Here is a 24,860-nt window from a genome sequence, read left to right on the forward strand (position 1 = left end):
CCTCTCTGAAATTAATAAAAATATATTGTTTAAAAAAAGAGAGAGAGAGAAAGGGAAAAAAAGAAGAAAACTCTTCATACAGCGGCAGGATGGATACAGTTTAGTTACTGTCTTGTGTGAAGGAAACCAGACAAAAGAATTGTCAGATTGGCATTAACTATTCTGCTATTACATCCACAAAGATTGTTGCCCATCTCTAGTCATAATACATATCTATTCACACACACCCTCGCGCGCGCATGCAATTTGTGGCATGTTGGAAAGTAAAATCATTACATAAGTTTAAAGCAATTAATTTTAAATTTTTGAGTGCTTTCTATATGCCATTCACTATGTTAGGTGTTTCATTTGCATTGTAACACTTAATGGATAAGGTACTATTATTATCCCCATTTTATAGACAAGAAAACCGAGGCTTAGAGAGGATAAGTGTTGCCATGTAGCTAAATATAGAACTGGAACTCAAATTCACATCCATCTGAGTCCAAAGCCTGTAGGAAAAACCAATGTCCCCTCACCTGGTCCTCACTGTTTAGTGCTAGCCTTGTTTTTACAGAAATGCAGAACCTAACCTATCAGCCCTTATTAACCTATGTGATTTATCACAGTGTGGTAGATCATGGAGGGATTATCTATCTATATAATAGATGAATATGCAAATTAGCCAGGATGCCATAACGTCACAACTGAACAGCAGGGACCTGAGGCTGCATGGTGCCTGACTGGGGCGAGGGACCTCAGGCTGCATCCCCCACCCCGCGGGACTTGACGGGAGACCTCAGGCCACACCCCCCGCCCCAGAGCCAGGCCTGGGGACCTCAGGCTGTGCCCCCTGCTTGACAGGGCTTGACGGGGGACCTCAGGCCACGCCTCTCGCCTGGTGGGGCTTGACGAAAGACCTCAGGCCATGCCCACCCGCCCCGGCGCTGGTCCAGGGGACTTCAGGCTGCACCCAGCAGGGCTTGATGGGAGACTTCAGGCCATGCCCCCTGCCCAGCAGGGCTTGACAGGGGACCTCAGGCCGCACCCTCTGCCCCGGCACCGGGCCAGGGGACCTGAGGCTGTGCCCCCCACCTGGCACCAGGCTGGGGGAGCTGAGGCTGCACCCCCGCCCAGAGGGGCTTGGCCAGGGTGAGGCTGGCCGGGTCTGGGTCTCACCCAATGGGGGTGGGGCTGGCCAGGTCTGGGTCTCACCCAATGGAGGTGGGGCTGGCCGGGTCTGGGTCTCCTGCGTTTTCAAAGTGTGTGCGGGTGGTGGGCGGGGACTTGACTCTAGGTCCCACAGCATGCCCCAGACTCTGACAGGAGGGAGATTTTCATATACATTTTACTAATTTTTTTTCATCTCTGACACTTCTACTATAGAGAAAAGGCAAATAGCAATATTAAAATATTTCCTCTCATTAATTACCTTTTAATGTGCATGAATTTTGTGCACCAGGCCACTAGTTTACTGATAAATACCTGCATTTATCAGGACCTAGTAGTCAAGAAGGGAGAGAAAGCCCTATCCAGTCTGGAAACAAAAAACACAGGTCACTTGCAGGAAAAGGTTCTGATATTGGTGGCATCTGAGAATGTACTGTGGTAGTCAAATACATGAACTGATTCAATCCATGGTCTGCCATTGCTAAGTTTCATTGCTTACTTTAGTTCCTCATTTTCTGCCTCCAATAGAAGCCCAGAGCGAAGTCTACTCATCTTCATTCTCACACTACACAGCTAAGTCAAAGGATCTTTGCTCCCACATTAGGTACAAAGACTCTTGACTTCAGTTCCTCCAGAAATTAAGGCAAGATGTAATAAGTATTTAAGTAGCTTCAACTCCATTCCTCCTACAATACACATAGTTGTTTACATTCATCCATATATACACACATATGTACATAAGTACATACATACATGCATACATAAGGGGGCTTAATATCAGTCATTCTCCCATGTACTCTGATGCTGACCAGTGGGGATCCCATGTCCGTTTGCTAATCCAAACTACCAACTTGACATCACTTATCGTGAAGTTGAGAAAAGATGAGCAACTGCAATTATTATATAGTATTTCTGCTTTATACTATACAGATACAACAGAATAAAGAACCTCAAAAGCATCGGCAATGGTAAAATGTCATAAATGCATTGGGAAGTAATAAGTTTTGAGTATTTATTCTGTTTCCAAACTTTCCAAGACATACTTCTTTTATTACCACAACTCTCTTTGGTGAAGGAAACTAACAATTACTGAATATATTCTGTAAACTAGCCATTTATGTATCTTATTCCATTTAATTCTCAATATAACTCAGATGTTGTAGGTATTATTATCCCCATTTTTAGATGAAAAAATGAAACTTTTTTAAAAAAATCAGCAAAGGTATGATTTAAGGCCAGATCTGTCTGACTGCCAAGTTCACATTCTTTTCTTCAAACAGACTTCCTCTGAGCTCTCCTATGCAGCTTTCCTTGATTATATGCATGGGTAGGTGTGCCTACCATTTTTATAATAGCTTATACTGTAGCTTACAAGCTTTAAAAGTATAAAAGAGTATTGTTCCTGCACCATTTAGAATAATGGGAGTTTAATAAACTTGTTGACAGATTTTATAAATTCTGTTTTATTTATTGCTTTGGTTATAAAAATAATACATTTTAAAACAGAATACTTAAATAGTCACAAAGAAGAAAATACATCATACATAGTACCCAGGGTTATCCAATTTTTGCTACTTTGTTATTTCCATGTTTTACTCTCTATGTATAACCTTTGAAAATATAATTGGCATCATACTGTACATATCCTTTCATATTATTTTACTTTGATTTTTTAATACTTGATATCATTTTCTCTTGACATTTAATATTATTCTACAATGATATATCCTAATGTGTTTATCTAATCATTTTCCTATTATTGTTCCTTAAAATTTGTTATAAATAATGCTTGATTTACATTTCTTTTTTTTTTTTTTGATTTTTTTAATTTTCATCTGAGGATATTTTTCCATTGATTTTTAGAGAGTGGAAGAAAGTGGGAAAGATAGAGAGAAATATCAATGTGAGAGAAACACATTAATTGGTTGCTTCCTGCATACACCCGACCAGGACTCAGGCTGGGGAGGAGCCTGCAACTGAGGTATGTGCCCTTGACCGAAATTGAACCCAGGACCCTTCAGTCCACAGGCCGACACTCTGTCCATTGAACCAAACCGGCTAGGCCTGATTTACATTCTTATAGATACACTAGAGGCCTGGTGCATGAAATTTGTGCATAGAGGGGGGTGTCCCTCAGCCCGGCCTTCACCCTCTCCAATCTGGAACCCCTCAGGGGATGTCCGACTGCCAGTTTAGGCCCAATCCCACAGGGCCTAAACCGGCAGTCAGACATCCTTCTCACAATCTGGGACTGCTGGCTCCTAACCACTTACCTGCCTGCCTGCCTGCCTGCCTGATTGCCCCTAAACACTTCTGCCTGCTGGCCTGATCACCCCCTAACCGCTCCCCTGCTGGCCTGATTGACACCTAACTGCTCCCCTGCCAGCCCAATCGCCCACAACTGCCCTCCACTGCTGGCCTGATCGCCCACAACTGCCCTCCCCTGCTGGCCTGGTTGCACCCAATTGCCCTCTCCTGCCAGCCCGGTCGCGCCCAGCTGCCCTTCCCTGCAGGCCTGGTTGCTCCCAACTGCCCTCCCCTGCTGGCCCACTGCCCTCCTCTGCTGTCCTGATCACCCCCATCTGCCCTTCCCTGCTGGCCTGGTCGCCCCCAACTGCCCTCCCCTGCCAGCCTGATCACCCACAACTGCCCTCCCCTGCCACGACCTGCCTCCTCTGCCGGGCCCCACCTCCGCTGTGATCATGGCCATCCTGTGACAGCCATCTTGTGATGGCCATCTAGTGACAGCCATCTTGTGATGGCCATCTTGTGATGACATTAGGGCAGTGGTCGGCAAACTGCGGCTCGCGAGCCACATGTGGCTCTTTGGCCCCTTGAGTGTGGCTTTTCCACAAAATACTATGTGCGGGCACGCCCATACAGTGCTATTGAAACTTCGTGGCCCATGCGCAGAAGTCGGTTTTCGGCTCTCAAAAGAAATTTCAATCGTTGTACTGTAGATATTTGGCTCTGTTGACTAATGAGTTTGCTGACCACTGACCTAGGCTATTATTAGTATAGAAGCTTTGATATTTTTTATTCCTCTTGTGTTACAAATGTTTTTTTCTAGATTATTTTACTTTAAAAAAAACTTTATTTTAAATAGTTACAGATTCATAAGTTGCAAAATATAGAACAGAGTACACCGCTCATCAAGGTTCCTGCATGGAGACATCTTACATTACTGTAGTACATTATCAAAACCAAGAAATTGACATTGGTACACACTGGTTATAGACTACAAACCTATATGGATTTCTTCATATATTTTTAAAAGTACTAATGGAGATTTTAGACAAATTTTAAAGCATTCATTCTTTTTTAAAAAGAAAACCCACAAAACTTTCCACTTCTGGTTCCACATGTAAGAAGTTTTGGAAGTGGCCACTCCATCTTGACAAGTAAAAAAACTGAAGAGACTAGAAGATCAACACCTCTTCTTGGGTCCATAATACAGAGAAGGAGCCAGGGCAACCCACTACCTGCAAGGTTGGAGGGATGGGGGAACAGAGTCGTGGCTTAGGAGAGCAAAGACTCACCAGCAGAAACCACTGTGGGCATCAGTGCTGGGGTGGGAAAATCTGAACTGTAATTGATGAATTGCTGGAGGTTCAGTACAGACAAGTTTGAGAGTTACAAGCACCAACATTTTCTAGCTACAATACTCCTAGTCATCCTTAAACATTACCTGTTGCATGCAGCTTTATTCATTCAACTTCCTGACATATTCTTTCCTTTGCTTACATAACATTTTTGCACCTATAAATAAATTCAACAAGTAATATTGACTATTACATGCAAGATACAATGGCTACAAGTAAGACAGTATTTCTGCCTTCAGAAACTTGGGGTGACAATATCGATGACAGCATCTCTGATACAGCTCTCAGATTTTTAGCCTCAACAGTTATTCTGTCAACAAATTTAGAAGCACTAATCACACAGGCACCCTTTTTCTATGAAACAATTTACCCATGTCATCATACCATCTGAAATCTGTCTAGATCATTTGACCCGCACAAATCTATACTTGACTTTCAGGATGCCCCTGAAATCTTTCCAAACTGCTCTCAAGATCTAACCAGACCAAAGCCCCCAGTAATTGTCCCCCAAACCTAACAATTCATTTTTTATCCGTCCCATTTCCCTAGTAATTTTATACATGGGTGGATGCCTTTGTGCGTTTGTGTTTTATATTTATAGCTACAATGGTAGAATCCTACAGTGATACAGTTCATTATATAAGGATTTGGAAATAACATGGCCAAATCCCAGATCCTAAGATGCAGCAGTAAATATAATAAAAGCCTAATATACCCTGTTTAACCTATAAGGAAGGCACTGTTTCAGTCCCTGAACAGCTCATTATAGAGATTCCACGGCATTGCTATTTCCCCCCATGTCCGTGGCAGCCTGCAGACTGCTGGAGTGCGTGACCAGGGGCAGGATGGCTAAATGACCACTGGGGACCTGTTTTTACCCCCTAAAAGTCCATGTGTTTCCTTTTCTTGGAATTATGGCACAAAGGCTGCATTTTACCAAAGTGCCCGGCACATAGTCTGTCACAGTAGTTAAAAGTACAGATGCTGGAGCCAAGATTAACTAACCAGTCTCTAATCTCAGCTGTATGTGTGACCTTAAATCCCTTTGTGGGTCTCTGCTTCCATCAACTCATCTGTAAAAGGAAAATAATCATACCTAGCTCATAGGTATGTTGTGAGCATAAACTAGCTCATACCTATAAAGCACTTAGAAAAGTGCCTGCCATATACTGAATGTACAGTAAACTGTCAATTACTAGGTAGTACCAGCAAATATGTGTACAAAAAACTCTACAAGTCCATGAATTCCCAGTAACTTAAAATATACATGTAATAAGAAACACTGGAGAGTGATCTTGAATCTGAAAATTAAAGACTTATCCAAATCCTTTTAAATACATTGTCTCATTAAACTGAAAAGATTTTTAAATTAGAAAAGAAGATAGTCTTTTTTGAAAATGAATTCTCAGCATATATACCAGGCATATAGATGTCAAGTTAACCAATAAAATCCTCTTATAAGACCATGTTTGCATAATTTTATTATATTAAAAATATTTATATCCATTTCTTAGATTTCAAATCAAGCATTTACAGAATTACAATATCTCTTCTTTGCAAAAACTTGCTGTAGGTATGTTAAATGTTCTAAACACTCCACCAGGTGCAGACACTGACTTCAGTCTAAAAGATATAATCAAATAGCATATTAAATAGTTCCAAAGGCTTAGCCAGTGAAGCTAACTTCCAACCACAGAATGGCTTAAGCAGTGGGTAAGTTTGGCACATTTGCTCCTAAGTCATTTAAAAAGCATTAAAACATATTTCAAAGATTTCAAACATGCAATTATTTTTGCTGCCACTCAAAACATAAAATAAACATTGCCTTAAAAAAATATGTGCTTTTTGATCTACCAAAACAAACAACTTAATGAATAAAAATTGTTTTCCCAAACCATTTTTCATACATTTGCAACTCATCCATCAAGTTTTAAGTCTGAAATTATAGAAACCATTGATAAAATGTATCACTGTCCCCCCCAAATTAAAATGAATTAAAACTCAAGGTGTGGTTATTTTATGAAAAACTCCTCTGAAAATATGTATCATGCATTTATTTAGGAATTCCATTCCACCAGCAAAGCTATATTTTGTCCACCTGGACAGCACTGAATTTTGGTGTTTATCTTGTGGATTGGTCTTATTTTATAACCATACCTTCCTTGTATTTATCTAGAGTAATAAGTAACGTTTAAATTAGTTTAACAAATTAATCTGGAGCACCTGCTCTCTTTAAGTTACTTTACTGGATATTTTAAGGGGTTTTAAGAGGTTACAACAGGCCTACCTATCAGAGTTCCCACTAAGGGTGGACATACAGGCAGTGCACAGGTAGATTGAAGATTATATGCTCTGTCCCTGACATTTTACTAGCTCCAGACACGGTGTCGTCATGATGAAGAGAGAATACACAGGCCAGGCAGACTTTTGTCCTAGACCACCCCAGTTTGCAACCTGTCCCTAACTTCTCCTTCTGTGATCTCCTAGTTTAAAATCTATTTCCCTATACCCATTCCACATGTAAAGCCTCTTTGCTGATTCAGATTCCACTCTTTAAGTTCCAGACTCACAAAGCTCCAGGTAAGAAATCTGTCTGCCAGTCCTGCTGTATAAGACTGGCACTACTGAGTGAAGGCCCCTCCCCCCTCCCTTGTCCCATCTACCCACCTCCCTCCAAAAAAACTGACCTGCCATAAAAGGAAAATAAGAAAAAGACACAAGGCAATAATTTAGTTATAAGAATCACTTAAAAAATGATAGGAACCAGCTGCTACTGTTAAGTGAGATAAGTGAGAGCAGTAGCTTCTGATTTTGAATCCTCTTTTCATACTCTGCTTAGTGATGGATGGGCTTCCAGGATGCCCAATAAGAGGAACTGGAGCAGGAGAGGCATATTTATGCTCGTAAAAAGATTCGATTTGTATTAACAAAATAGTATATTTTTATACGGCTGATTTTCCACCTTTTTCTTTCTCTCTCTCTCTCTCTCTCTTTTTTTTTTTTTTGCAGTGTCATTATGGTAGTAGAGAGAATAACTGGAACTTTTGAACAGCTTCTACATGCCAGACACTTTCCAAGTTCAGTTTTACCGATTATCCCTCTCGATATTCCAATGGGAAGACGTCTTATCTGAGGGTGAGATATGAATCATGCCAGATGCCTCAGGCACTAGAGCTTCAATCCCCATTTCTCAACTTGCTGCTGTTTCTACTCTTGGTTTCAAAGTGAACCAGAATTTATATTCATCCCAAACACAATTAACAACTCTTTCTATTGTAATGTAACATTTATGCAAATTCTAAATCCTTGGTCTCAGAAAAAGTCAACAGATCAAAATAGGTGTCACACCCTGGGAAGGTGGACCCTTAATTTCTGTGGATAAATAGGGACAGGTGCATAGACTGGCAGCAGGAGTTTCCCTGGACCCAGTTCGGCATCAAAGAGAAGCAGAGGAGTTACAGCTAGAAGGAAAATCTTACAGCAACCCCATATTTGCAGGAAGCAGCCTGTTATTGAGGCAGGGCCAGAGAACAGAATCACAATGTGAGTAGCCCTAAAGCTATTGATCTCTGGTAACTAGGGATAATGGAGGACAAAATAATCCACTCAAACACACAATCTGTGTCATAAGGAACTATGTGTCTATCTATGAACAGTGAAAAACCTGCTGGACTAGGGCATGGACATGGCATCTCTCCCACACAAACCTCCTGCCATTAGCTGATCCAGAAAAAAAAAAAAAAAAAAAAAAACTGATATCATCCATGCAAAGCTATGACAAGAAAATAAGAGAGGAGAAAAACAGATAAAATGGAAGACAAAGAATACTTTTCAGAAAAAAAAAAAAAATGTGTCCATAGAGCAGATAAAAATTCGGGCTGTACATATTGTCATAAACTTAAAAAAAGACCTAAACAAAGCTACCGTATCTATAAAGCAAGAGCTCATATCAAATATACAAGAGCTTGGGGAAGATACTATAAGACAGTAAGAAATGAAAGATGATTTGCAGAGCCCAGGAAACATACATCTCACTGGCAGCAACCAGGTTCTGCTAAAAACATGGAAAGAAACAAGAATGTTAGAAATAGAAAAAGAGTGCAATGCAATGAAGTAGAAAAAAAGAATTAGAAAAAAATAGTAGCTAGACAGACGGATAAAAAAAGGCCTTATCATATGCAATAACCTGAACAACCTGCAGTATCCTGAAGAAGAGGCAAAAAATAACAAAATAGGGGAAAAGTTAAGGATATACTTCAAAGTAACTTTTCAGAAATATAAGTCATAACTCTATAAACTCAGAGGTCACACTGAATTCCAGGAAAAACTGATATAAAACATTCAACCCTATATCATGTTTCAGTAAAGTTACTGGAATTGAAAGGGAAAAAAACACCTGTTGTACATTGAAACAAAAAGTTTAAGTCAAAATGTTACTTCCCACAGCAATGGTCAACATTAGAAGACAGTGGAGCAACAGGAAATAAAGTTTGTGATCCGAGAATTGTACCCAACCAAGTAGTCAAGAAAATGTAATGAAAGTAAGTATTTTTTGTGCTTGCGAAAACTCAGGGAATATCCCCCAAACCCTTCCTGAAGAAACTACTGTAAGCCACATTTTTTTAAAATATATATATTTTATTGATACTTTACAGAGAGGAAAGGAGAGGGATAGAGAGCTAGAAACATCGATGAGAGAGAAACATCGATCAGCTGCCTCCTGCACCTCCCACTGGGGATGTGCCCGCAACCAAGGTACATGCCCTTGACCGGAATCGAACCCGGGACCCTTCAGTCCACAGGCCGACGCTCTATCCACTGAGCCAAACCGGTTTCGGCTGTAAGCCACATTTTGAAAAGCAAAGAGTTAAATGGAGTACTAGTCCTCAGTGTCGACTTCATTTAACTGTAGGACTAAAACTAAAATGATTGTGGAGATTACGGTCACAGAACAAAATTACATGTTATAAACTCTAATGATGTAGAAATAATATAGCGAAGGTTTAGAGGGGAAGAGGACAGATGGTGGGTAGTAACGTCAATATGCTGATTTTCTCATCTGGTAGAGCAGAGGATAGAGAGATTATTGAAGCTGATAAATCATGCAATAGAGTTATAAGTACATTTCAAAGTCTAAAGAATATGATATGAAAAATTATATAATCATCAAGAATAAGTTGAGTTGGGGAGGAAGTTGAAGGGGAGGACGTGGGGGGGAAAAAAACAACCTAATTTTATTATGATTCCTGGTAGGAAGTCAACAGGTATCTCTCTAGAGATATATTTAAGTATTCGATGGAAGGTGCACTGTCATATATTGTTGGTATGAGTAAGTGTAAGGACTTCATGGGACTTCTCAAGAGACCAGGGGTGACTGCAGAGTTCAGCTTTAGAGACTGACCGGAAGTGGAAATACAGCCAAAATGCAATGGGTCCTTTTCTACCACAAAGTATTGATAGGGGGACTTATAATCTGATAGATAGAGCACCTGAATTAATCTGAAAATAATCATACTATACAGATACCTGAATAGGGGGTTAAGTTTTTCTTAAGTTTCCTTTCCAAGACCTGTGCAAAGTGATTAAGGAAGTGATTCAGCTGTGAATCCAGCAAGCAGAACCAGTAAGCATGGTCAGACCAACCCACCAGGAGCCAAAACATCATCTAATCAACATCATCTCTTCACCTGAGGATTAAAGATAATAGCTGACATCTGTGGACCTCCAGGACTGCACATAGCTGCATTCCATTCCCAGCCTCATCCTAGCCCCTTCCCCTTTATAATCCTGTCCCCTGCACCCTGCTGTAAGTCAGGATTTAAATGCTTTTAAGCACCCCGTCTTCTTAGTTGGCTGGTCTTCTCAATAAACACCTTGTATGATTCAACCCTGCCAACCGGAGCCCACCTGGGGATTTCCCGGGAACAGTATGAACCATCTCCCCAGTACCACCTTGCTATATTGTGGTTGACAACTATCATGATTACTATGTGCCACTTCTCCCAAGAAGGCCAAATGCACTTCCCAGTCTCCTTTACAGTTAGAGTACAGGCATGTGACTGAGGCTTCAACAAAGCAGACAACCGCACAGCAGTGTGTTACCCAGGACAGCAGTGGAGGAACCCATCTTTGGCCACTGTGGTCAAGGAGGGCTCCAGCTTTCAAGGGTGGCAAGGCACAGATTGGGGTATCAAGTGCCCAGAGGTGGTAGCATTGGGTCTTCACTAGATCAGTTCCAAAAAGGGTTTGGGTGTTATTCCTAGCTGGCTGCCTCTGTGCCCAACAATCTGGCCTTCTGCTTCTGGAAGATACTCAACATGCTTTCAAAATAAATTTCTTTACTGCTTAAATGAGGAAGAGGGCAGTTCTGTTATTGCAATTAAGAACCATGCTTGCTCTGTGTCTGGCAGAACACATACTTAAAATAAAAATAAATAAAAAATAAATAAATAAGCCCAGCTGGAATGGCTCAGTGGTTGAGCATTGTCCTATGAACCAGGAGGTCACGGTTCAATTCCCGGTCAGGACACATGCCCGGGTTTTGGGCTCAGTCCCCAATGCCTGGTCAATGATTGATAGGGGGACTTGTAATCTGATAGATAGAGCACCATCATTATTGATTTCTCTCTCTCTCTCTCTCTCTCTCTCTCTCTCTCTTCCCGTTCCTCTCTGAAATCAATAAAAATATATTTTTTAAAAAGAAAAAACAAATGTAAAACATCCTTTTGTGTTAAAAAGGAAAAGGACCTAATGTTTTCCTTACCCCCAGCCTAAAGATCACTTACACAGTAGCTTCAAATTGAGAAGCCAAGCATCTGAGGAAAGTCCCTTCCTTCCCTAGAATATTTTATCTATTCAAATATAAATTAAAGAATGGGCTCTGTTAAAATAGATCTTGGTTTTAAGTGCAATTATACTGGAATCACCAAAAGTTAAGGCATTCCAATAGGTAAAAAATCACATACAGCTGACTCTGACTATCTCGGCTTGCTGAAATCCCTTGGAAGATTTTGTGGATAATGATTCTTACCTCATCTAAAATGTTTATTCTTGCTTTTAAGCCCAGAGTGTAATCAAGTTCACTGCCTACTGTGAAAGGATTAAGGGATAATGTCATTTCCATTGTTCTGTCTCCCGTTCTTGGCTATGAAAAGCAACAAAATACACACCTCTATCCTGGAGTTTCATGATTAAGCAGTGCTGCCACTGGTGGGTTTTACCACTGAAAGAGGCATTTACCTTGAAATCTAGGTGTTGAGTACTGGCTTTCCAGTCGAGTGGTTTTCAAAGTGTGGTTCCCGGGTCATAGCATTAATATCACCTGGGAACTGCTTGGAAATGCAAATTCTGGGGCCCCATAGCCAATTTACTGGATTGGAAACTCTGGGGGTAGGGCTGGAATTATGTATTTTATAAACTCTCCCAGTATTTCTCATGTAAAATAGTTTGGGAACGTAGGGAACTGCTTTCTTTGACAGCACAACTAACCACTGCAAAGAATTTACTTCTGAGAAGGGAATAGCAAATGTACCTTTTTAGTAACATACTTCAGAGTAAAGGAATCTTCCCTAGAACTAACCTAACTTCACATGTAGCATAAGCCCATTCCTTCTTCTCTAGAGGAAATACAGGACTCTTGTCTACTGAGATCTAATGTAGAAGGACCCTTTCCTGGAACCGTTAGACATCAAGTACCCTTCAATCTTCTCCCAGATCCTTTACCTTTGTTTATAATGACTTTTTAAAACTCTTCATCATCCTCGTCAAGCTCCAGAATAAAGTATAACCTCATTTTACTGTTCAAATGAATTACAACTCATTTCCTGTCACTGAACCATAGAAAATAATGCCACAAAACCTACGTTTCTTCTATTCTACCTATGTTTTATAGTATAAGATGTACTTCTAAAAATAAAAAAATAAAAATTTATGTCTGTTCTTTCTAGATACTCTGATTCCTCCTCCTCACCCCTGTTCTTCCTAAAAAAGTTTTAGTTTATCATAAGGTCACAAACTATTTCACATATATTGCATTAAACATTCGATCCTCATTTGTCCTATTAACTGAGAATTGACCAGATGGCTATTCCTCTGACTCTCTCTCCTGAGCAGGTTTTAGTTAATTAAAAATGATTATTTTTACTACATATTTTATATATCAGCCAGATGTTACCTGTGGTCATTTCTGGAAAGGATCATTTGGTGGTGGTTATAAAATATCTATGTTCTTTTGGGAGGCAAGACTCTTGCACATGATTAGGAAAACAATTGTAGGAATTGATTTTACTTAGACCTTTTTCATGGTGTCCAAATGGGCATAACGTTTCATTTCCTTAGAAAGAACAATCCAATCAAATTCTTTCTTCTTTCTATTTCCGCACTTTGGCCCCATTTATGTTGTGGAAAAAAAATTATCAAGTTGACAGAAGAAAAATTAATATTGGTCTCCCTGTGTACTAGAAGAGCAAGCTGATTTTTCCAAAGAAACTGACGTGGTTTTTCTAAATTGGGCTTAAGACTGCTCTGCTCCATCAGGACAGACACTGTATCACATTCTTGTGAGGATGCACTTCCAGAGAGATATCCAAAATGGTTCCCACTTTGCATAGGTGTCCTCAGATGCTGTATTTCATACAAACTAATATGCCTAAATTTCCCATTAATGCTTGAAATAATCCACAATGAGGCAACAATATTACAATTATGAAATTGTTTTGCAATTACACATCATTTTCTCTCCATTTGTAGACAAACTAGAATCCAAACAAGCCCCCCTGTTTTCTTTTTTAAAAAATCAACATTGAACTACCTTTTAAAAAAATATATTCAGTTCTTAAGGTCACCAAAAATTCAGAAAGTCTAAGAAATGAAATTAACCATACCAGCACTTGGACTAGATTTAGATGGCTGATTATCTCCAAATACCATTTAGAAGACTCCAAAAGGCAAAATGAGTCCTTTGAAAGTCTAAAGTTCACATGGTGACAAACATAATAGTGGGTATGGCAGGATTTATAAACAATTACGAAATGTTCAATTCCAAAGCCCTGGCTATGACCTGTAGAATATCTCATGGCGTGATGTGGATCTACTTTCTCTGTGACTTTGAGTTTCTCTTCTCACATTAAAAAAAATGGATAAAATTAGATAGTCCCTAAAGTCATTTTAAGCCTCTAAACGTTATGATTGGTTGTTTTTTACATTATCTTTAAAACCTAATAGGCTTTATTCAACAATTGTGACAATTTTGGGGGAGGTTGCTTTTATGAACGTAGAAGCTTTAAACACAACACAGCAAAACGCATTTTCTGGTTGCATAAAGCATCTGCTCCCAGTGTTCTCAAGCAGACAAATCTGCTTGTAGTAAATCACAAACACCTCAGAAATGACCTCTTCCTCTTATGTTTTCATAGCAATCAACATTTACTGGGAGCTTCTATTAAAGCCATCCTTGTTGTATTTGACTTCAAGAGCTAGGTAAGGGGCAGACATTTCTGATGAAGAGGCCAACAGTCCTTGGAATAAATTGTCCCCCAATATACAAGATTATTTACCTTTAGAGCAGGCCATGCTCATCAGCCTCTAATAGGTCTGAGGGACTCACCAGTCTTAATTTCCTGTGTGAATCTATAATTGTCCGCAGAGGTCAATTTCCGTGGATGTCTCATATAAATTAGAATTGAAGATAATGATGCCTGTTCACTTGATCAACTAAAGTGACCAGCTGGGTTTAATGGGAGGAAAACAGAAACCCCTGTGAAATTGGAATAGCTTCAAAGGTGATAGAGTGTAATTATTTTCTGCAGTTTCTTCTCCAAAGGTGACTGACCTTTGTGCTGGGGGACCCCTGGGCCAGCCTGTTATGAAGGTGGAAGTGGCATTCAGAGTCACTGACCACGTCCAAAGACATAAGTCAAAAGCCAGCTTTCTGCTAAGGTGTTGGGGGAAAGCAGGATTACTTCTCTGTACTTATTTTAGTCATTTCATTTACAGTTAGAGAGGTGCTTTGAGGGACTTGCCTAATTGACTCCTCAGAGGCAAATTCTAACTTAGATTGCTTCAATAAACTTTTTCTCTTTATAGCCATAAAGCATCTTCTTGGGTTTGTTATAGTTTATCCTTAGGGTATTGTAATGTTAGGACTGAAAGCACCTTGATATCACCTGCCTCTATCCTTTTATTTTACAGATAAAGAAACTGAGGTCCAGAAATGTGAACCTACTGGGCAAGGTCACAAAGCTAGACAGAGGAAGGGGCTGGGACAGGATCCAGCAGATGAGAGTCACAACTGCAACTGACTCCCAGTCCAAGGTTTCTCATTCATGAGTAGCTAGAGATTCATTCAGGAAGGAGAAGACTCCATAAAAATCACCATTTAAAAAAAAAATAGGGGCAAGAGTAGATAAATGGTGATGGGAAAAATAAAAAAAAAATTTTTAAATGAGAAATGCCCTAAAGCATCTCAATACTGTGTCTGCATAACTGACTCACAGTATGAACTAAGTAAATGTCCATTTGGAAATGTAATCAGTTTCCTGCTGCAGTTTTAGATTGAAAATTAATATCAATTAATTGTATCCAAATAAATTATTTTAAATATTTAAAAAAGGAGAAAAAACAGGTTGTATAATGTGGTAAAGGTGCTAGCAAGCAAAACAGGTGGAGGTGTGAAGTTGGGAGAGACCTGGGCAAAGGAACCAGCTGACTAAAACAGAGACTATCATCCCGAATAGCTGACAGTGAGCTGCTTGAGTGCCTGGGTGTGCTGAGGGACAGCTACACACAGGACAGACTGCACAGGCTCGGGAGACAGACGGTCTGCCTGGGCTTGATTCTTCACTGCTAATTTTTAAGCTCTGTGACTTTGGGCAAGTTACTTAAACGCTCTGTGCCTCAGTCCCGAATCTGAATAAAAGGATGATAATACCAGTATTCACTGTTGTAAGGATTTAAAACCTTAATGTAGTTACATAACTGTTAGAGAGATTAAAATAAGGATTAAGTAAATTGAAATACGTAAAGAATTTAGCACTGAGTGTTATGTTAGTGTCTGTTGTTTTACCCCTACTCACTGTACTAGTAAATCTTAAGTTTCAGAATATAGACATAAGTTGTACTCATTAATAATGGACTGGGGGTGCTTCACCTGAGATAAGTACCCCTGGACTCTACCAGAGAGATTCAGGATTTAGAAAGTCATTGATAAAACCTCTTTATATGTTTCACGGATTCATTTTTGCAATGTGTATGGTGACAACCTAAAGTTAAAAAAATAAATAACTACAGGGATTTATTTTATTTAAAAAAGTCGATGACATCCATAGTTTCACATTGCAATGACAGGCATTTCATTAACAAAACAATTAATAAAAGAGCATATCTGTTGCAAAAATTAAAGATGGATTTTCCTGGCAGGAAGTTAGTGCCGAGCCAGTGCCTCCTGGGTCATTGGAGGAGAGCAGCAGGTCAGTTTCTTTTGCACGTTTCTTGGGCACTTGAGCATTTTTTCCTTAGAATTTAATGTTGTCAACGCTGTCATTAACATGATACTGAGTTTTAAAGAGAAAACCTTCACACAATTAACAGTGCAGATCTAGTCATTTAAGAGCATTTCAGATGTGCCTGAAATGAGTTCCACATGTGGATTGGCTGGCATTTTTCTTTCATTCTTTGAATTAAATTCAACAGAAATTTTAAGGGGAAAAAGTCAGTTACCTAGTCTCTCATTTTTTAATTAAGTAATTTCCCTAATTAGGTAGAGAAATGATTTTTAAACGTTGTGAAAAACTTTTCTGGAATCCGTTGCGGGTTTAACACATTGGAAGATCATGATAAGCTGCATATCTTCCAGTCACGTGATGATAAATCTGTGAGGGAAGCAGTTTTTTAAATTAATAATTATTATATCATTACACATATTAATTAATAATCATGCTATTATACAATAATTAATTATTTTAATTAACACTTCATTATAAAGCCCCATTATTCTGCACTTCAGCAAAACCTCCATCCAGCCTACTTCAGGGGCAGTTTTGCTTGGAAGAAGGCAGAGTTTGGGTATGATGACATACATCAGATGAGATCTGTTTTGCTTTTTAAATATATTTATATTGATTTCAGAGAGGAAGTGAGAGGGAGAGAGAGATAGAAACATCAATGATGAGAGAGAATCATTGATCAGCTGCCTCCTGCACACCCCACACTGGGGATCGAGCCCACAACCCAGGCATGTGCCCTGACCAGGAATCGAACCATGCCTCCTGGATCATAGGTCGATGTTCAATCACTGAGCCATGCCGGCCGGGCAAGTCAAATGAGTTTTCATCTCTGGTTCTCACAGCCCTATAGGTGACTTTTCATTTCTCTCTCAAAAACACGTATCAGTTTGTTCCAAGGACAATGGGTTACTACTCACCTGCCTCTCAATGTCGGAAAGCAGAGCGCTGGCCCCGATCCGAAAGAGCTCTGGCTTCAGCCACTCATCTCCTAGCTCCTCCTTTATGAGGGAGAGCCAGGCAAGGGAATCCTTTGCACTGCGGATGCCTCCTGCCGGCTTAAAGCCTACCTACAAGGGAAGGTGGGAAAGACAAGGTTTATTGTCACTGGGTTACTTTTAAAAATGCTACTGCATTAGTAGTACAGGTCTCAATTCTCTCACTCTCTTTTTTTAGTCTATTCCAGTTAACCTGAGCAAAAGAGCTTAGATGATTGACTCATGCCCATTCACACTACAAAATGACTTTTCCAAGACTAATGAGAAGAATGCGCTTCTGAGGAGGCACTAATGAGAGTTAATAACCCTCGTTAACATTGCACTTATTGGAAAGTCATAAACCTCAACCACCTAGTCCTAGACTATAGCTGTGAACCTGGGATAAGCAAAAACGTGTCAATAAATAGGGAAACATATCACAAAAGCCCACGCATTTTACATTTCTACTAGTAAGCCTGGATAGACGCCTTTCAGCCCTTCATCTTGAGGTGCAAAAGACACACGTGTATCTCTAAAACAAGAGCAAACCGGAGAGCCCACACTCACCTCACTCAGCAATCAGCAAGGAGCGCTGACAGTTGTTTTAATCAGCTTAAACTGCAGAGACGTTTCCCCGAGTTGTAAGGAGACAGTTATATAAAGCAGCCAGACTCATTCAAGAAGCACAGCAGAAAAAGACAGTGTGGGGGCTCTTTGCAGTAGTCTTTGAAGGTGCCCATAAAACAGCACCATTTAGCCAATAACTGATGTTTACAAATGATGTCCCTGAGCCCACTGGAAAAGGACAAATGTGCACTACACACAGTAAAACCTGCTTATCTGGATTCACCTGTCTCAAGAACTAGACTATGCAGTAAAGTAGAGACTCTCTAGATGGGCGCAATCAAGGAAACACCCCCTGGCCCGAGTACTAACGCTCACACACTTGACAACTCGGAGTTGTGGGTTTCCTAGGCACACCAGCAGGGGTGACAGCTAACAGAATACTATAGAAGGGAAGCAATAATAAATGAGCCCAAGCTAGAAACCTCATAGTTCACCAGGACTCCACCGTTTTCCTTACCACACCACACCCAATCGATCAACCGCCAGGTCCCACCAATCCTACCCTCTTCACTTCTCTATGCCCCCTGTGCACACTTCCCTATCTACTCTCACTTTCACTGCTTTCGTTTTGACCCTCATCACTTCTCACAAGGAATATCAGTAAAGGCCAGCTGGTTTCCGTGCCTCAATCACACACAAGCAGCGGCTGTGTAGAGATTCCAACCACATCTGCCTATTGCTCTGGAACCCAAGTGACTCTATAAGAGTGAGGGGAGTTGGGGGAAATGGGGCAGGCAAGTGGGATGGGGTTATTTATTAAAAAGAGGCAAAAAAAATCTATTAGCTGATATTAGCATACATGTTAATCACAGGAGCACTTCTATCAATTAGGCAGTGCTGCATATAGATTTTCCTACGTGATTCAGTTGTGTCAGCAAGTCTGTTTGGCAATGCTTCTGAAGACAGGTTCTAGCATAAGTTTGCACCTTTGATAAGGCAGAGAATATGGAAAACATAAATCTGCAATGAAATCAGTTATGAAATATTAAACCTCTGCTTCTCAGGGGTGGCACCAAGCACGGTCTGGAAGGCGACTGATCCCATTTTAAAACTCCCCTTAAATCAATGATGTAGAAACTTTACAGTCTAAGGGCTGCCCAGGGAACCTGTCACCAACCTGAAAGGATGCACCTGATTTGCAAGACACACATATTGCACCTCCCTGTGTGAAACCAAATGTGATGAAAACGAATACAGTTTGCCTTGTACCTGTCCCTATCTTAATGAAACTGGGATGAACTTTGCTTACTAGCTGAAGAAAGGGTCAACACAATTCAAAAAGAAAGTGCTGAAAGACAGCAAAACATCCCTGGCTCTCTACTCTTGTCTACAACACAGAGCATTTAAAACTGCTATTGACATTCTTTGCTTGTTGTCTAAGGGATCTCCTGGGAAGAGACTTGCTCATTTTTGTGTCCCTAACATATAACACAGGTTAACGTGGTACATAGTTAAGGACTCAATGAATGTTTGTTGAGACTAAAACAGGATTGGGTTCCCAATGGGGAGTTTTAATCCCAACTATGGAGCTTATGAAACGTGGACATGCCTGAGGACTCCCCCTGACGCAGCACGGCAGGGATGCGTGCCCAGGCCTCTACAAGTAGAAAAAGCTTCCCATCTATGTGGATGTTATTGGGCTGAGAAAAAGAAGTGCTGATCTAGTAAGTGGTGGGCCCACTCACTCAAATGGGGGAGGGCGCATAAAGATAGAGTTATCCCACTTTTAGAGCTTTAAATTTTTTAATTCGGATCACTACAGAAAGGCAACCAAGTAGAAGTTATTCAAGTTGGGTCAACTTTCATATGTAGGTCACAGGTGTTACTTCACCTATTTTGTACTTTTTTAAGATACGAAGTTATTCTTTTCTGTATATACTAGAGGCCCGATGCACGAAATTTGTGCAAGGGGCTCAGCCCTCACAGCCCCAGCTTCATCTGGAAGGTCGTCTATCTGGTCTAATTAGCATATTATGCTTTTATTATTATAGATTATTACAGATATGTTAATTGATTTCAGAGAGGAAGGGAGGAGAAAAAGATAGAAACATCAATGATGAGAGAGAATCATTGATTAGCTGCTTCCTGCACACCCCACACTGGGGATTGAGCCCACAACCCAGGCATGTGCCTTGACCAGGAAGTGAACCGGGACCTCCTGGTTCATAGGTTGACAATCAACCACTGAGCCACACCAGCTGGGCAAGATATGAAGTTATTCTGAAGGAGAAAATTCTGGAAGGAGTTAATTGCTTCTCAAATCCAGTACATTCTCAAAAAGGTCTCTGATTCCAAAATAAACGGAAGCTACAGCCACATATAAAGTCATCACATCCAGTTGGCAAAGGATTAAAGATCTTTTTAGGGGTTTCTATTGGGCAGAAATCACGAGATTGGTTTTACAGGATGTCTTCTGAGGAAGGGAAAGTCTCATTTAAAAAAAAAATTATCGTTCTTTCCAAGGATGTAAAAAAAATTCCTTTGAGATAATTTGCAACTAAACAAGCAACTTGAAGTGAAAAGAAAAATGCAAACTCATTTTAAAAAACACCTCATACGCATTTTTTCTTTTAACTTCATGTTTCAAAAAATATGTATTATTTTTCGAAAAGCTGACAAAAGCTAGCATATACCCTCCTCAGCTTAACAGCCTTCCAAAGAGCACATCTAACTGCCATAAAACGCAAAAATGGATATTTAATTCAAGAGCTATATAACGTCTAGCTACCTTTTCCCTGCTGTTTCACAGCATTTCATTATTTTGTTTAATAAGTTCATCTCCTCAAGAATTTTCCCTTCACCTCATATTATTAAAAGTAATAAGTTTTTCTGGACCGGGGGTTTCCCAACAGAAAAACCAATTTATGTGTGTCCTTCAATAATGACAGGAAAAGATTATTTCCCATTATATTGCATACTTTTCATATCACCACCACAGCTTATCATTCAATAAATGTTACTCTGCAATTCTTTCCATTCCTCAAGGAAGTTTAATTTCTGCATTAACCTGTTTTCTCTGGCCAACACCTTACCAGAAAGCCTCTGTGTTGCAGCAGAATTAGTTCGTTAAAGAACCCATTTAGGAATTTCTTGTCAGTGATAAAACTGTCTTCGGTTGAGAAAAGGACATAAAGTAAGTTTACATCTTGATCACACATACTTGCTCCCACACTCACACTCACTTTCTGTCCACTGCACATGTTTCTCCGGGCATGCGTTCTTTTGTAATGAAAAGTAAATTAAACATTTATCTTAATAAGGGTAACTCATTCACACCTTCTGCATACAAAGACAGTCATCGTGGCTGTAACACGTATTATAAATAGCATTAGCTTTGCTCTGAAGGAAGATGTGCTGGCAATAACATACCTGGTTTCCAGTTTTCCAGAAGAAATCTCTAATGGCCCGTAGCATCACTATAGCTACCGGGAAGGTGGCATTTACTGTTTCTTTTCCAGTAGAAGTCTTAATAAAATCTGATCCTAAAACACAAGGCAGAAACACTGCGTGTCAATTTAAACACTTATTTTTTACACTTTTGAGTCAGTGGGAGAAATGAGTTGTGTAAATTTCTTTTCCTGAAGAACACAACTTTTTCAAGAATTAGTTGAAAAACTAAAAAATATATATCTCTTTAAAATAATTATTTCCATGCTCTTTTTTCTCCTTACTATAAAATGAATTACATTAAGCACCAAATGAATTCTCACGAACCCCCGGGGCTCTTGCCTCTATATTTCCATATCACCAATTAAAATCAAGTTGGTTTATTTAATGCATAACTGAGATGAATAAAACAATTTTATTCCCTGTGCTTAGCATCATATAACACTTTACTACAAAAATGGATTGCCAACTCATTTTTCCCTCATTTCCTTATGCTTGATAGAAAGCACACAGAACAGCTGTGACAACACAAGATGAATCACCAATAGCTGATTTCCACTGTGTTGTTTGTTAATAAATGCACTGTCTTCCAACCAGATTAGGGTTTTTATGAAAATCCTATGTTACTTCATAACTTGCAAATATTTTAAATGACTTCTTGTCTCTGAAATATATCTTCTACCTATTGATGCAGTTTAACAGAATAACATGAGGAGACAAAGAAATGATAATAACAGTTAAGATTCACCAAGGGCAATGCACCATGCACTATTCTAGGTGCTCTGAAAGTATTCAGTTAATCCTCATGACAGCTGTAAACGTTAGGTACTAAAATGATCCACTTTTTTTTTTTTTTGAGAGAGAGGGGGAGAGAGAGAAGAAGGGGAGAGAGAGAGAGAGAGAGAGAGAGAGAGAGAGAGAGAGAGAGAGAGAGAGAGAGAAAGAAACACTGATCAGTTGCCTCAGTTGCCTTCCATACACTCCCCGACTGGGGATTAAACCAGCGGCCTTTCAGTGCATGGGACAATGCTCAACCAACTGAGCCACTCTGGCCAGGGCAAATGATCACCATTTTGAAAGAGGAAATTGAAGCACATAATGTTAAGTAACTTGCTTGAGGTTACATAGTAAGCAGAGGAGATAGAATTTTAACCAAAGCAATATAGCTTACCCAATATACTACAGTGTCTCCAAGAAACGTACTTAGTTCACACAGACACATAGCCAAATAGAGATCCCGTCTTTCATGTGGTTACCTATTCCTGAAACACTCAAAGTGTAGATAACAGACCAGCAGCATAGGTACCATCAGGGAACCTGTCAAAAGTGCAGACTTCTCAGACCCTACACTAGACCAACTAAACCTAAATCTCAATATCAGCGAGGTACCTACGTGATTCCTGTGCAAATTTACAGCCCTAGCCCATTGAATCCATGGATCCATAGGTAAGGCAAATCTCTGAGAATCTCTCATGGTCTATCAAAAAAAATGGTCGATGGAAGTGGAGGGAAAAAGTGGCCAAAACTTTCCCTTCTAGTTTCCATTGGAAAAGATACATCCACAACTATTTTGTGTATGGAAAGGTTCAAAATTATATGCCTTTAGCAGGTGCACTGTGTGTAAAGCACTGTGAAAAATATTAAAAAAAAAATATCCACACCCTTACCCTCAAAGCCACATACATTCTACATGCAAGTGGAGGTGAAACCTAGTCCTGCGTAATCACGTGATGAGCTACAAGTCAGCAGATCTGGTTTCCAGCTCTAGCTCTGAAATTTACCTTCAAATGCCATCTCCTAATCTCACTCATTTTTAAAATACATTTTTATTGATTTCATAGAGGAAGGGAGAGGGAGAGAGGAATAGAAACATCAAAGATGTGAGAGAAACATTGATCTGCTGCCTCCTGCACACCCCCTACCAGGGATCAAGCTTGCAACCTGGTCATGTGCCCTGACGAGGAATCTAACTGTGACCTCCAGGTTCATGAGTCGATGCTCAACCCTGAGCCACATCAGCTGGGGCCTAATCTCTCTTGTTTGTAAAATAGATCTGAAAATTCTTACTGGCTTCATAGTGCTATTTGAGGAGTCAAAAGAGACAGTCTATGTAAAAGCACTCTGAAAACTGTTAAGCGTTTTACACATGCGAACGGAGCGAAGACCTAGGTAGGGGTGCAGTCTAGAAATACCATAGGAATTCTGACATATTGGAACAGGATACTGCAAGCCTTCTTTTCTTTGGATCTGGAGGTAGGCCCATGTGGGGAAAATGGAGACATAATTGCCATGCATGCATTCATTCAACAAATATTGACTAAGTGCTTACTATGCTCTAGAGCAGTGGTTCTCAACCTTTCTAATGCCGCGACCCTTTAATACAGTTCCTCATGTTGTGGTGACCCCCAACTATAAAATTATTTTCATTGCTACTTCATGACTGTAATTTTGATACTGTTAATGAATCGTAATGTAAATATCTGTGTTTTCCCATGGTCTTAGGCAACCCTGCTAGCAGTTCTCCAACTGTGGGTCATGACACACAGGTTGAGAACCACTGCTGTAGAGCCTAAGACCATCGGAAAACACAAATATTTACATTACAATTCATTAACAGTAGCAAAATTACAGTTATGAAGTAGCTGTAATGAAAGTAATTTTATGGTTGGGGGTCACCACAACATGAGGAACTGTATTAAAGGGTCTCGGCATTAGAAAGGTTGAGAACCACTGCTCTAGACTCCTCTAGATGCTGGGAATAGACCACTAAACAAAACAGACAAAGTTCCTGCCCTTGTGATAATTTCTGGAAGAGGAAGACAATAAGCTTAAATATATAACAAAAGCCAGTGCCGTGAAGCAAATAAGCAATGTAACAGGAGAGAGCAATGGATTTGGGGAGAGAAACTATGTTTAAATGGAGTCCTCATAAAAGCATCTCTGAGGAGTGAAATGCAGAGTGAAGGAGGGGAATCTGTGAAAAGAGCCTTGCAAGAAGGAAACCAGCATCTGCCTCCCTCTTCACATTGCCTCTCTCCCCTGTGAGCTTAAGCTTCCTCCGCCTCTCTCTTACAAGAACATTTGTGATGGTATTTAGAGACAACCCAGATAATCCAGAACAATCACTTCATCTCAGTGTCCTTAATTTAACCACATCAGCAAAATCCTATTTTTTCCCCCAAATAAGCTAATATTCACAGGTTCTTGGGATTAGGATGTGGACATATGTTTGGGAGCCATTATCAGCTTACCACACTTCCCAATCTGTATACCTTTGATCCCATTTTCTTGTCTTATTGCATCTGGTAGGAGTTCCAGAACCATGTTGAACAGGAGCTGTGTGAGAGAACAGCCTTCCTGTTCTTAAGGGGAACTTAGGGGGAAAGTATCTAGTTTCTCATCATAAGTATGTTAGATGAAGTTTGCTTCTACATGTTCTTTATCAAGCTGAAGATGTTCCCCTCTATTCTAAGTTTGCTGAGAATTTTTATTATGAATCGGTGTTGAAATTTATCAACTGCCTAATCTGTATCAACTATATGATCATATGACTTTTCTTTCTTACATTATTGATACAGTGGATTACATCAAGCCAGCCTTGAATCTCTATAAAGTAAATC

The 24,860-nt window shown here is 40.0% G+C and overlaps 1 protein-coding gene across 1 annotated transcript in view; it reads right to left on the reverse strand.

The window, feature by feature from the left end:
* Positions 1–13,449: 13,449 nt before the first annotated feature.
* The window catches only part of DERA (deoxyribose-phosphate aldolase), a 102,072-nt gene continuing 90,661 nt past the window's right edge, over positions 13,450–24,860 (reverse strand). The window contains exons 7-9 of the mRNA XM_080660065.1: positions 21,223–21,335; positions 17,170–17,319; positions 13,450–16,618 (exon numbers count right to left, since the gene is read on the reverse strand). Coding sequence (XP_080516191.1) covers positions 16,562–16,618; positions 17,170–17,319; positions 21,223–21,335 — 320 coding nt within the window. The 3' untranslated portion in view covers positions 13,450–16,561. The remainder of the gene's footprint in view (positions 16,619–17,169; positions 17,320–21,222; positions 21,336–24,860) is intronic.

This window comes from Plecotus auritus (genome assembly GCF_963455305.1).
Source record: "Plecotus auritus genome assembly, chromosome: 3".
Classification (NCBI taxonomy): Eukaryota; Metazoa; Chordata; class Mammalia; order Chiroptera; family Vespertilionidae; genus Plecotus; species Plecotus auritus.